Source organism: Solanum verrucosum, unplaced genomic scaffold (genome assembly GCF_900185275.1).
Source record: "Solanum verrucosum unplaced genomic scaffold, falcon-dt-bn FXZP01000230.1, whole genome shotgun sequence".
In the NCBI taxonomy this organism is placed as follows: domain Eukaryota; kingdom Viridiplantae; phylum Streptophyta; class Magnoliopsida; order Solanales; family Solanaceae; genus Solanum; species Solanum verrucosum.
Genome location: NW_026019954.1, coordinates 564,474 through 579,104, shown reverse-complemented (window position 1 = coordinate 579,104; position 14,631 = coordinate 564,474). Strand labels below are relative to the sequence as shown.

The window sequence follows — 14,631 nt, the reverse complement described above, 5'->3', positions numbered from 1 at the left end:
TATCAAACCAAACCATTGTGTCGAATTTTTAAATTTATAAATCAAACCAAACTAATACACCTTAGATTTTTGGATTTTTTCGGTAAAGTTTGCATACAAACATATAATTAACTTGTGCTACAAATATTTCTTTAGTCCAACCAAAATACAATTATCTAAGGTGTTTCTTAAAAAAATAACACAAAATATGAGATTAGTACTGATGACACAAAAAATATTCAATAAAAAATAATAATGAAATCATCATATAAAATAAATATTGCAAAGTCATAATGAAAATGATCATAATTTAAAAGTATTAAATCATGCTAAAATAAGTTTAATAAGTATTAGTTACATTACTAAATATTTAAGGAAAATTAAAATTAGATTATGTATTTTAATTGTCTAAACCAATGTAAAACTAAAGAAAAAATATTCAATATTATTGTCATTCTTAGTGTTGAATTGATTTTCTTTTTGCATTAGTATTAATTTGATTTTGATTTAAGTTTTATTATAATTATCAACATCTATGAACTATAATCTTTATTGGACCATTCTAAGTTTTAAACTTGAAATTATATATTAAAAGATAAAAACTATGAAATAGTATAAGAAATATTTTAAAATTATATCAAAGTAAATATTTTTATGTATAACATAAAATTTTAAAATTACATATATAATGTCGGGTTGGTTTGGTCTTGGGTTGGTTTTTTTTAGTTAAAACCAAACCAACCCAAATATAGTTGGGTTTTTTTCCCAATACCAAACCAAGTCAAACCAAACGACTAATCGAATATTTTTTCGAGTTGATGCTGTTTGCGGTTTGATTCGGTTTTCGGTTCGATTTTGTACACCCCTAGTTCCACCACCTGCTCATAACAACAATTGTCACTTTGACATATAAAAAAAAAAAAAAACAACTATTGGCATCCTATACATCCAATGAGTGTATCTGAGGTCGTTTGATTTGAAGACAAGCTATGATAAGATCAGTTATACTAAGATTAGTTATCATGGTAATATGGGACCTCCATGAACTTAGTTTTGTTTATTTAGTGCACACCTAAATTATTGTTAGTCCTAATTTGATACCTTCAACTCTCCTAGACAATTTTATGTTATGAAGATGAGAGACGCATACTGTCAGGAGGGTCGATTAGTGAGCTATTATGCGCTCTTTCAAGGGGAGTGGGGGGCTGGTAGGGATGTGGGTTGGTAAATTTTTTATTTTATTTTTTTAAAAAAAAATTATTAGAAAAAATTTAAAATTTTGTTAAATTTTTTTTGGATGGGGTGTGAGGGGGGAGGGGCTGGTAGGGGGTGGGGTGTGGGCGGGGGGCTGATAGGGGGTGGGGTGGTAATTTTTTTTTGGATGGGGTGTGGAGGTTGGGGGCGGGGGGGCTGGTAGGGGTAGGGGGTGTCTGGTAGGGGGGTGGGGTGGTAATTTTTTTTTACATTTTTTAGGATAGGGAGTAGGGGGGGCTGATAGGGGGTGGAGTGAAGTGATAAAAAAAAACTTTAATTTTTTTTTTGTTTTTAAAGCTTTTAACAAGATTTCTATTATAATATGGGTAAATATGATTATCCATTGAATAACTCGTTTTTACCCATTTAAAATGTAAGTTGAGTCGAGTAACTTATCCATTTTTATTTAACTTATTTTTTGATCGATTCATATTCAACTCGACTCGCTCGTTTGTCAAGTCCTACTTATTTCAAATTGTTGACTAATCGTCAGAGATGAGATAGAAACCAATAATTCATTAGATACTGTATTGTGAGCTGTTACCTAGAAGAATTTTGCCTGGCCTGCTGATAACTTTTTGAATCTTTCTCCCATTCCCATGTTCATGTACCAGAAAAAACTTACAAGTATTTGGTACTTGTGAATTATTTTCTGAATCTCAAATGGGCAGATCTTTTACTGGTATGCAACATGAGGTTTTCTTGTAACTGTAAAAGGAATAATATTTTGTTTATTTCATATAGTAATACAGGACCGGACCACAAGGGTCTACTGGTACACAACTTTACCTTACTATTCTGCAAGAAGTTGTTTCCACAGCCCGAACTCATGGCCTCTTGGAGTATATGTTACCTTTCACTTCCCAATCACAAATATCATTCAGAATTTACCCCATCAAAGCATTCTGACAACAAAAGAAAACATAATGTGCATTTCTACAGTTGGTATCACAACATCACCATAGACATGGGCGGAGGTAGAGGCCGCGGGTGTATCTGTACCCGCTTCTTTGTTTGAGGTATACCTGTAATTGAAATGTTCTAAACTGTATCACTAATTGCTAAGTTTATAGTTTATTCTCATTGTTACAAAAACAAATGTGGGTGCACAGTACTCCGCACCCACTAGCTTGTAATCCTACATCCCGCTCTCGTATAACACTGCTGACAGCTTCAGCACTACATTGGTAGTTTAGGTTGTCATCAAACTCTGAGTTACCGAGGATTAAACAGTTGAGAAACAAAAGCTACTTCATAACACGATTGACAGATCCAGCAGCAGCTAGACCACAAACAACTATTCTATCAATTGCGGGAAGACGTTCCTTAGGATTGGATGGAGGCCTTTTAAGCGTAGAAACACGGTCCTTGGGAATAATTGGGGGTTTTGGAGGAGCAACAACATGTTTCCTTTTATTAAATGGAGACCCAGAAGGAGCCATCAAACCAAGCTTGCGCATTATTTTCACTTGGCGTGTGCTCAGTGTATATTTTCCAGCTGAAGCTGTCACCTGAATGCCAACCAACATTACCAATGAGTTAATGTTATGGAAGGATTGCATATATAGATATCTACGTACTTGTGTTTCCAAGCCCTTATGATTTAGTTAACACCTCCAAGTTCTCTTTGATCTTTCCCTCTCTCTTCTCTTTTTTGTGTGTGTGGTGGGGGTGGGGTGGGGGGGTGAGTGGGGGATAAGTAATCAGTTGAAGATGTTTTTATGTCTCGTTAATAAAAAGAAACTCAAGCGAAATTTTTTTGGACAGTGTGATTGCAGGAAAATGCAATCTTAATATAGTGTGATATCAGAGTAGGACGTCGGAGACGTAGAACAAAAATTCGTTTATTTGCATCAAGCTTTCGAGGGGCTCATTTCAAGGCTTACTAGAACTATTACTCAACAGAAAATAAGAGCGTTCAATAAGTGCATGGTGACACAAGTGCATAAGCTAAAACTCAAACTACAAGTTTTATGAACAAGTTGTTGGAACTTGGAAAGAGAATCAATTGTACTCACTTCATCCACGGACCCCCTTTTCCCTAGAGTCTATTTTGGGCTTCGCTAGACATCTTCTCAGTTTTCGGTGGAAAAGAGGGATTGATTTTTACCTTTTCTGGTGATTTGCTCAACGAAGGTCCAGACTCCTAAAGAAAAATAAGATTCTCAACTTCAAATCTAAGGCGAAATAATTTGACACGTCACACACATGATTCAAACAAGGAATTCATGGAACAGAACTTGTCTGCTCATGGAAGTTGGAGATTTTTTTTGTCTACACTACACTTTAAGTTCTTCTTAGTCTGCTGGGTTTCTTTTAGCAGCAAGATGGTTCTCCACTCGAGACCTTCATTTTACATCGATCAACCTTTAACTTCGGAAAACAGGACACTATTAAATTAAAGAGAACAGAAGATGAACACTCACAGATTCTTTGCTGCTTGATTTGGGTTTGTTCGGCATTTTGTCTCGCTTTCTTTTTCGGCTTTCCTCTTCCTTATGCTTTTCTGGTGATTTGCTCGAAGAACGTCCAGACTCCTATAAGAAAAATAAGATTCTCAACTTCAAATCTAAGGAGAAAATGTTAGGACATGTCATACACATGATTCAAACAAGGAATTCATGAAATAGAACTTGTCTCCTCATGGAAGTTGGAGAATTTTTTGTCTACACTACACTTTAAATTCTTCTTAGTCTGCGAGATTTCTGTAAGCTGCAACACGGTTCTCCACTTGAGACCTTTTTATATCGATCAACCTTTAACTTCAGAAAACAGAACATGATTAAATTAAAGAGAACAGAAGATGCCCCCTCACAGATTCTTTGCTGCTTGATTTGGGTGTGTTCGGCATTTTGTCTTGCTTTTTTTCCCGGCTTTCCTCTTCCTTATGTTTTTCTGGTGATTTGCTCAACGAACGTCCAGACTCCTACAAGAAAAATAAGATTCCTAACTTCAAATCTAAGGCGAAAATATTAGGACACATCTCACACATGTTTCAAACAAGGAATTCATGGTGACAGAACTTGTCTGCTCATGGAAGTTGGATATTTTTTTGTCTAGACTACACTAAGTTCTTCTTAGTCTGCCAAGTTTCTGTAAGCAGCAAGACGGTTCTCCACTTACATCGATCAACCTTTAACTTCAGAAAACAGGATATACTTAAATTAGAGAGAACAGAAGATGCACACTCACAGAATTTTTGCTGCTTGACTTGGGTGTGTTCGGCATTTTGTCTCGCTTTTTTTTCCGGCTTTCCTCTTCCTTATGCTTTTCTGGTGATTTGCACAACGAAGGTCCAGACTCCTATAAGAAAAATAAGCTTCTCAACTTCATATCTAAGGCAAAAATATTTGGACACACCACACACATGATTCAAACAAGGAATTCATGAGACAGAACTTGTCTGCTCATGAAAGTTGGGAGTTTTTTTGTCTACACTACACTCTAAGTTCTTCTGAGTCTGCCAAGTTTCTTTAAGCAGCTAGATCGTTCTCCACTTGAGACATTCATTTTACATCGATCAACCTTTAACTTCAGAAAACAGGACATGATTAAATTAAAGAGAACAGAAGATGCACACTCACAGATTTTTTGCTGCTTGACTTGGGTGTGTTCGTCATTTTATCTCGCTTTATTTTTTGGCTTTCTTCTTCCTTATGTTTTTCTGAGCCTAACTCTACTTCTGTCATCCCTTTTGCCTTCTTTGCATCTGCTTTTCGCGGAAAAGGACCTTGGCTGAAACCAACATGATATGGTCATCAATGAAGCAAAGTATAAAAGTGACTGGTCAAGTACACAGATCAGGCAAGACTTGACTTGAAACAAAAGATTTTAATGAAAAGCTCATGCAATTACACTTTTTTAATCAGGTAAAAGATTTCATTGATAATAGCTACGCTAACTCGTCCATATACAAGAGGTATACCAAAAAAATGAGAAGCCTACAAAATATGGTTCTCTCCAAAAGAAACCCAACCCTCTATACAAAGAGGAACTAAATGAGTGCACCAAAAGAAAATAAGGGATCAGAGACTACTCCTCAAATAAGCATAGCTCATCTCCACCACTTCAAAAGCTCTCCGATTTCTCTCCTTCCCACATCAAAGCAAGTGGAGTAACATTTCAAGCCTTGTGTCTTCTTCTCCTAGCTGGATATCAACTTCTTCACGGATCTTGGCATTACCCAAGAAACACCAAACCATCCGAACATATCCTCCAATAACCTGGTAGCTGATTTGCAATGTTACAGAATATGGTCCACATCCTCATCTGCTTCCTTACAAAGGAAACACAAGCTCATGCATACAACCTTTCATTTCTAAGATTCTCTGCCCTCAAAATAACCCCTCTAGTAGCTAACCATGCGAAGCACACCTTCCTCGGCACCTTAGGAATCCAGACTGATGCATGCGGAAAACTAACCTAAGCCCTAACCAGAAGCTTCTCATAGAAGAACTTAACTGAGAAGGAACTGATATTCCCCAACTCTCACATCAAAGCATTGGGTCCATCAATCAGCTCTCATTGTTTTTGAAGTAAATCTAGCAATCTTTGAAACTCGGTAACCTCCCAATCCTGAAAATTCCTCCTTACTCTGTGACGAACAATCTCCTTATTTAGTGCCACAAATTTTAGTTTGAACAGTAAATTTATTGCTGACCTTTTGACCATTGCCGGGATATGATCTCGGGGTCCTCTTCCCCCCAGTCATCAACTCTCCGATCTCCATTCTCAAGACCAGTATCAAGTAGATGTCTCAACTTTTCCCTTCTCTTTCAAAAAGGTCGGAACCACTTCATATATTTTCTTTTCATTCAATGTGTACGTGGACTGGATATAATGCTGTTCTCCTGTTGTGTTTAACTGCATCACCTCTTAGAGGGCAATGGGCAGTAATATGGGACTTGACAGTATAAACATGCTAGGTTATGATGGGCATGTAGCAATCATTTTAAAGCAGTAATTAAAGAACTATGACGACTGAAATGTAGGAAAGGGGACAGTTCGAGAAATGAGGTTAAAAAGGCTAAGGAGGATGAAGAACAAGATGACAATCCTGAAAGAAATTTTAGTAACGAAGGGTGAAATGAAAATGAGCAAAATACATGTTTCCAGATCAGAAATGGGGGAGCAGGTCATAAAGAGAGAAAAAAAAGTATGATTAGTTTTTTTTTTCCAGAAAAAGAAACTAAAGTGCCTACCGTGGTCGAACGACAGACAGGAAGGAAGAAACTAAGAGAGAGAGCATATTGATTGTTTTTATTGCAAAATACATCAGTCAATAGGTGTAAAAAAAAAGTGAAAAGGAAAAATGTATAATAGGTGTAAAGTAATACCATACAAGAACCAGAAATATGTATCGACTAGTCATTTATTATGCACAACGTTGACTTCTGTGTGGTGAATCTATTGGACGGCCGACATTTATGGTGATTTATTAACTAGGTATGCTCAACTTTCTCTCATACAGTTAATTTCGACAGACTCTTTGAAAGTTTCAATCTATCACAGGATACAACACGTTACTAAATTGATGCAGTAATACATACCAAATTATTAAGTCATATATATATATATATATATATATATATATATAATACTGATTCAGACGCTCTTTAGTCCATATATACACACACACAATGTAGAAACTAAATTATCTCTCCCCCTCTCCTAATAAAGCTAAAATCAAGTGCATAAAAAACTATTCAACAATCTTCCATGATGCTTCCTCTCAACATAATTTTAAACATGCTCCAACACTTCCTAAAACTGAGGTATCATCAACAATGATCATCTGAATATACATGAGTACCTCCCTATGCAATTTCACTAAGTCATAACCAAACATACTCGACAACGAGCTTGTATAGTGATGGAGCTGGTTGTCAGCTAGAAACAATTTGAGTCACCTCAAGGTCCACTTCACATTTCCTAAGGAAACAATTTGAGTGATTGCCTACAGGGTCCACCTTTGGCATTTCCTAAATAAATATGTAGCTGGCTAAGAGCCCAAGATACTTCAATCTCATGTTAACAAGAAGTATGTGTACACTTCCATCCCAGGGGCCATTCACCAGCAGTTTTGAATGAAACAAATGCCAACCATATCTATCTGTTCTTAAAGTATGCACCACGGTTTTCCAGTATATAACGGAAATCATGCAAGTTTCATATGATATACCTTTGGACTTTCCATGGGCGGTAATATAAACTAAAAGTCGTTAATGTAAATATAAACTTCAAATAGAAAATAATGAAGTAGTTTTGAGATAGTCTTACTGTTTGCAGCTATCATATACCAGCTGCTTTTTTTTTTTATTCTCAATAACTGTCCTTTAATTAACAACCTGTGGATGAAAGAACAAAAGATAAGGCACAAGTAACATCTTCAATAAATGTGCAATACCCAAGAAAAGTGAAATGTTGAAACTTGAAAGTGTGCTTGCATCATAAAGAAACTACTATCCCGATTTTGCCAAAATAAACCTTTCTACTTGTTTACTCTTTATTATACTGTAACTCTACTAGTCGAAGGTGTTTTTCTTTTCAGTCATCTTTGACAACTATCAACTGTCTATTGTTGCATTCAACATTCTGAATTGGAACCTAATTCACGTTTCACCTGAATTCTCCTATAACATGGGCTAAAATTCAAGATGTTCAATATAAGATAAAACCCTAACATAGTGGAAGCTCAAGGGCAAATATAATCTACTGAAAACCACACGCCTCAACCCTGAACTAGTTGAATTAGGCTATACAACAACAACATACCCAGTGCAATCCCGGGAGTAGGGTCTGGGGAGGGTAGTAGAGTCAAGAGTGTAAGCAGACCTTACCCCTACCTTGGGAGGTAGAGAGGTTGTTTCTGATATACCCTCGGCTCACAAAATGAATTAGGCTTATATGAATCCTCTAAATCATTTCTGCTTCATTTGGGTCAATCCCATTTCACCAAACAACAAAATTCTATAAATCCACACCTTTACCCACATATCATATCAATCTCTAACAAAAATTACGAAACTTTATGTCGATACAGACTAACCCTCATTCCAACTAGTTGATATGTACTCAAACTTCCATCTTTTTCCAAGTGAAATTCATCAAGAATGTGCTACTAGTCAAACAACCATGCCTCAATCCCGAACTAGTTGAATTAGGCTATACAACAACAACAACAACAACATACCCAATGTAATCCCACGAGCGGGGTATGGGGAGGTTAGAGTGTAAGCAAACCTTGCCCCTACCTTGGGAGGAAGAGAGGTTGTTTCCAATACATCCTCACCTCTACATCATTTCTGCTTCATTTGGGTCAGTTCCATTTCACCAAACAACAAAATTCTATAAAAATCACACCTTTACCCACATATCATATCAATCTCTAACCAAAATTACAAAACTTTATGTCAAAACAGACTAACCCTCATTCCAACTAGTTGATATGTACTCAGACTTCCATTTTTTTCCAAGTGAAATTCATCAAGAATGTGCAACTAGTCAGACAACCATGCCTCAACCCCGAACTAGTTGAATTAGGCTATACAACAACAACAACATACCCAATGTAATCCCACGAGCGAGGGTAAGCAAATCTTACCCCTACCTTGGGAGGTAGAGAGGTTGTTTCCAATAGACCCTCGACTCTATATCATTTCAGCTTCATTTGGGTCAGTTCCATTTCACCAAAAAACAAAATTCTATAAAAATCACACCTTTACACACATACCATATCAATCTCTAACCAAATTTACAAAACTTTATGTCGATACAGACTAACCCTCACTCCAACTAGTTGATATCTACTCAGACTTCCATTTTTTTTCCAAGTGAAATTCATCAAGAATGTGCATTTAGTCAACCCCAAAAGTCTCACAAGTCAAAACAAGCATCAACTAAGAACATTTCGGACAAATCAAACAAAATCACCCAAAAAAAACACAGAAAGCAGGAACAAAGACAAGAAGATGAAACAAGAACACATACCGGCTAAAAAGCTTAAATAAATAACAAGTGAAGTTATCCTTCACAGAAAATTAAGATTCATTATCCATGTAATTGGGTGATAATGCATTGGGATTTGGGGATGAAGAAATGGGGGAAAAGAAGGTTCTTGAATGAACACAAATGTCACTCTAGTTTATATACTTTGATGAATTTTTGGACTTTTTGGCTAGAGAGGCCCACACAAGCATTGAGTTATACACTACTTTGGTCACTCTAAAATTAGAATTTTGTGTTGTGCTTTTATTTTTATTAAATATATAAGAAGAAAAAAATTAATAATAACATCTTCGATATAGTTTGAGATTATGTAAATTTCTTTCTTATTTTATGATATTGATAGGGTTGTTTTAATAGAATTTGTTTGAAAAAAATGAAGAACAACAAAGATTGCGATAACAATATTAAAGAGATGATTGTTTTGAATTGATAAAATACTAAATATGAGTGGGGGGAGGGGGGGTGTAATGACCAGGTCATTTCTGTGTCTTGACTTCTGTGTATCGTTTAGAGCGTTCTTGTAGCGACCCCAAGTCATTTATAACTGGCTGGGACTGACAATTCGGTCACTTGGTCGTTCGTTTGGTTTTGGTGCGAGTTTTTGTGTTTTGGAGCTTATGAACCTTGAACGATCATTTTCGATCAAAAGTTCAAGAAGATGACATCGGAATCCAATTCTGATGATTCCATCAACTCCGAAAGGGTCATTTTAGGCTAGTAGAATGGTCGACATGACGCCCGAGGTTTTCTGTGTGAGTCGGTGCGATTAGGCGTTTTAACTTTAAGTTTAAGCCTAAGTTTGACTTTGGTCAACATTCTGAGTAAACGCACTCGGATGAGAATTCCGTCAGCGCGGTTAGCTCCGGAATGTCAAGTTTGGTCTAGATTGACCTTTCTTTTGTGTCTCGAGGTTTTCGATATTTTTCTGAGCTCTTTTGTGATTTTTTACTTAAAATGACATTTGGGTGTAAGGCCCACTTTTTGTCAAGATGACCTCATATGAAAATTTTGACTATGTCATTGAGTCCGAAATATCAAATTTGGTATGGTTGCATATCTCGTTTGCCTGCACGGGGTTCCGAACGAGTTCGGAGCACCCCGTCGGAGTTCTTAATTTTGGGAAAATATTGCAGAAAATCTGCTATATAATGCAAATATATCAGCAAACATTCTCAAACCTTAAAACCTCATAACTCTCATTTCAAGTCCAAATTCAGTGATTCAAAAGTTCATCTTCTGAGGTTTTTCGCAAGGAACGCGTTGGTAAGCTCGGATAGTGATTTGGGGTCCCCGTTTGAGGTAATTTTTGTAAAATACCTGCTGCCACGACCCCTTTTTGTGAGCTTGATTTTGGAATTTTTGATACTTGCTTTCTCAGCCATTTTAGGTCCGATTTCAGTGATTCTTGAGGCTATCTTAAGTGGTTTTTCGAGGAGAACGTCGTGGTGTTGTCGGAATTCTATGTAGACCTCCCATTTCTGGTAAATTTACTGATTCAACTGCTGTCCCATTTCTAGTTCTTGAGAAAATTTGGGTTTTGGTTGCATGTTGATATTGTGTTGTTCTCGATACCCGAATCGTGTCCCATTTTGGGACATGAGCTAGGGTAACTGGTTAGGACCCACTTTTGGGGTTAATTTCAGAATTTTCAGCGCGGGTCCCACTTTCCCCGTTTTGACCCTGAAATTGGTCCATCTCCGTTTATTGTGATTTTGGTGTCTAAACGAACGTAATAATGTTGTGACTCTATTTTTGATAGCGGGACAGCGTTTCGAGACCGTTCGAAAAGGGAAAGCTCCGAAGAAGTGATTTTGGAGCACGTGTGATCGGCCTACAAGTAGGCTACGATTTCCCTCTCTTAGATTGAGCTTGAGAGTGTGAATGCATGTTGATTAGTGGGATTTGGGTTGGTAGTTATTGAATCACGTATAGGTGTTTAAAAATTATGTTTTCGGCCTATTTCGAGAATTATCGGGTAACTGTGAGCATGCTTTGTGTTATTAATTGACCTTCATCACTATGTGGAGTGCTTGCATGCTTAATTATTGTTTATTTGAAGCATATTGGGCCTTAGTTTAGGTTTGACTAGGGCTTGCCTTAGAAATTCATGATTCGAATCCAATAGGCCTTAGTTTTTCCCCGACGTCGCTCGAACGACTTAGATCCCTATAGACTGGAATTGCAGACTTGAGTCTGATAGTTTGGGCCTTAGTTAGGCGATACGCTTGCTCTGAAGATAGTTATCCTTTTTTTTCCCCGATATTACGGCTTCACGAGTTACGTCGGCGACACTAGTTCTGCTTCGCGATTTGAATTTGATTTTTAATTCGGTTCCAAGGACTTACATTGATTGGCTAAGTGTGGACGGCGTTCAACGGACATTTAGGAGCATGGATCGATTGGGACTCTTTCAGCAGCTACATTGGCACCTTTATAGAGCATCCAATTAGAGTTTCGACCTCTATTGCCCAGATACTTATATAGAACATCCGGTTAAAGTTCCGGGCTCTATTGCCCAGATACTTATATAGAGCATCCGGTTAGAGTTTCGGCCTCTATTGCCCAGATACCTATACAGAGCATCCAGTTAGAGTTCCGGCCTCATATACTTGATACTTGTGATTGGTTACTTGGGTACTTCTAGTGAGCATCCGGTTCGTGGTACGACCTCCGTACTGTCAGATTCTACTAATTGGGGTTGAGGTTCTGGTTCGATGTTCTCCGTTCTTGGCTTCTTATATGCAATTCCCTTTAGTTATAATTATTCTGTGTACTCGTCGGGCATATGGGGGTCCATTCGGGTTTTTATTTAACTTGAGCACGAGTGTACCTTATGGGCTTATGGGGGGCCAGTTAGGTGTAGTTAGCTTATAGATTACTTTAGTTAGTTCTTTCTACACTCATGTGCATTCCATTGTTAGTTAGATATTGGTTCTTGACTTCGGTTTGTGTTATTCCTTCTTTTCATATTGTCTTAACTTTTCAAGTTCAGTTGGCCTATGATGCCTACTGGGTACCTGTTGTTTTGGTACTCATGCTATGCTCTGCATTTGTTTCGTGATGCATGTAACACCCCGTATCCGAAAATAGAGATTTCAGATTTCTGGTGTTACAGGTGGCACTCACGGACACCATCCACGGACCGTAGATAGACTCACGGTCCGTCCTGCAGGTCCGTGGTTCGTAACAGAAAACTTCCCCAGAACTCAGTCAGAAAATTTGGCTAAGTGTTGACCCACGGCCGGACTTACGGTCCGTAAGTCAGGTCACGGACCGTAGTTCGTGTCCGTGGATCGATGCCCCAAAAGCCCAGCTTCAGTCCCTAACTACGGTTGACCAGCACGGACCGTCATTCGATCCACGGTCCGTAGGTCTGACCGTAGATCGAAGGTTAGCAGCCAGTTAGCTGAAAATTCTGATGGGTCAACTTCATATGGTCATAACTTTTAGCACAAAATTAATTATGTGTCCCATGACCTATGCTTAGATAGATAATTGAATTATCTTTCCAACGCCACCGAGTTTACTAAATTCCGACCTCCGAGTAAAAAGTTATGCTCGTTTTAGTGAAGGCCTGTCGAACAGGCTTGACTTACGGACGCAATCTACGGACCGTAGATTGACCTACGGCCCGTAGGTCCAATCCGTAGGTCACTCCGACAGCAGTTAATTCAGGGGTCTTTTGGTCTTTTCCTATTTCGTTTAACCCCTAAAATACGTCGTTTAGACCCTAAATCATGAGGTTTTAATTAGTTTAAGCCTAGAAACATAACTAGAACTTACCAACGTCAAATCATTAATCAAACTTAGAAGAATTAGAACGCTAAGAGGAGAAAAGAGGTCAAGAACCCTAGTTCAAGAACGCAGCGAGGTGTCTTCAGTTCCAGCCCCAAAATCAAAAGATTTCTCCGTGGAATTCGTCACCAGGCATGTGGGATTTCACTAGTGGGTTCCTTTCGCCCATTAGGTCCCTAGAATTTAGTCAGATTCTTGATTCCATGATTATGAACAGACCTAGGGTTCCTAGAATTTGAACAGATCATCATGAGTTAGTTATTTAAATGTTCCAAATCAGATTATCATGTTATTGCTCAGTTTATCGCATGAATTTCAGAACCCTAGCTATGTATTTCTTTAGTTCTTGAATTACACATGCTAGGTCAGATATTTCAGTATTCAGTTTTACATGCCTCAGTTTATGAATGCATCATTATCAGATTAATTGTTGCATTCTCAGTTTACATGTTCAGTTCGAGCTATCCAGTATTTACAGAAATTCAGTCATAACCAGTTAACTACTTAATTCATTGGGAGTAGCATAATACCGAGTTGGACTAGGGTTTCAGCGTACCCATGTAGTCTCAGAATTACGAGCCACGTAGGTGTAAGTCCCCTCTGTGGGCAACATCAGTTTAGTGATCACGCCAGCATGCCTCTATACCTCTGGCAGGGTATATTGGGTCCTCTCGATGGGGCGTATACATCGGACTCCACATTTAGCTCATGTGGTTTTATGTCGGTTATTAGTAGCTCCCACAGTTCAGTCAGACTTTATTGCATTGACCACATTTACAGTTCATTCAGTATTCAGTCAGCATGTTATAAATTGGTCATTGCATTCAGTTAGCTCAGTATTCAGTATCTATATCATGTTCAGATTATTTCATTGCTTTATTGTTTTGTTCAGTTATATGTTCTTTCAGCTTTACTCTATCTTGCATGCTCAGTACCTTTCAAGTACTGACGCATACGTGCGCTACATCTTCTCGTGATGTAGGTTCAGGTTCTCAGTATCCAGATCACGCTTAGATCGGTTCTCGATCTTCAGTTCAGCAGCATCAGTGGTGAGTCCTCATTCTTCGAGGACTAGTGACATGTTTATCTTTATCGCTTTTAGTCTTTAGTTTCAGTTTTGCTAGACTTAGCTGGGGCCTGTCCCAACATTTCTAGTCAGTTTAAAGGCTTATTTCAGACATAGTTAGATTCAGCTTAGTGTTTTGAGTTTGATATTTCTTTTGTATTAAACTCTCAGATTTGATATATTCAGCTATAGTATATGGGTATTCCCCATCTTTTCAGATTTATTTATGAATTAGCTTCCGCATCAGTTTATTTTCTTTAGTATGCTCATGATCATGTCAGCAGGGTTAGCTTGGGATCACTTGTGGTCCTAGGTCCCGTGTCCGCGTCTTGGGGGTAGCTCGGGGCGTGACAATGCAGGTCCGAGCACCAGTGGCCAACGTTGATCCAGTTTGGAGTAGTCTGATCCAGAGAGGGGGGGTGAACACACGACATTTTGTACTATTTCAGTCTCCATCTGTGTATATAGACTTATCTTTTACCTTTCGAGACAGTACAGTCTCTGTGGTCCACTTTTGGGACTTGTACTCG

General features: G+C 38.1%; 1 protein-coding gene across 1 annotated transcript; it reads right to left on the bottom strand.

Annotated features, from left to right (window-relative positions):
- Positions 1-2,119: 2,119 nt before the first annotated feature.
- Positions 2,120-7,555, bottom strand: LOC125814224 (uncharacterized). Its single transcript, XM_049493684.1, has 6 exons — positions 7,513-7,555; positions 4,818-4,968; positions 4,426-4,536; positions 4,049-4,159; positions 3,660-3,770; positions 2,120-2,744 (listed from the first exon to the last, which is right to left on the bottom strand). Exons 2-6 carry the CDS (start codon positions 4,920-4,922, stop codon positions 2,481-2,483), a joined length of 702 nt encoding a protein of 233 aa, XP_049349641.1. The 5' UTR covers positions 4,923-4,968; positions 7,513-7,555; the 3' UTR covers positions 2,120-2,480.
- Between the last annotated feature and the right edge of the window lie 7,076 nt (positions 7,556-14,631).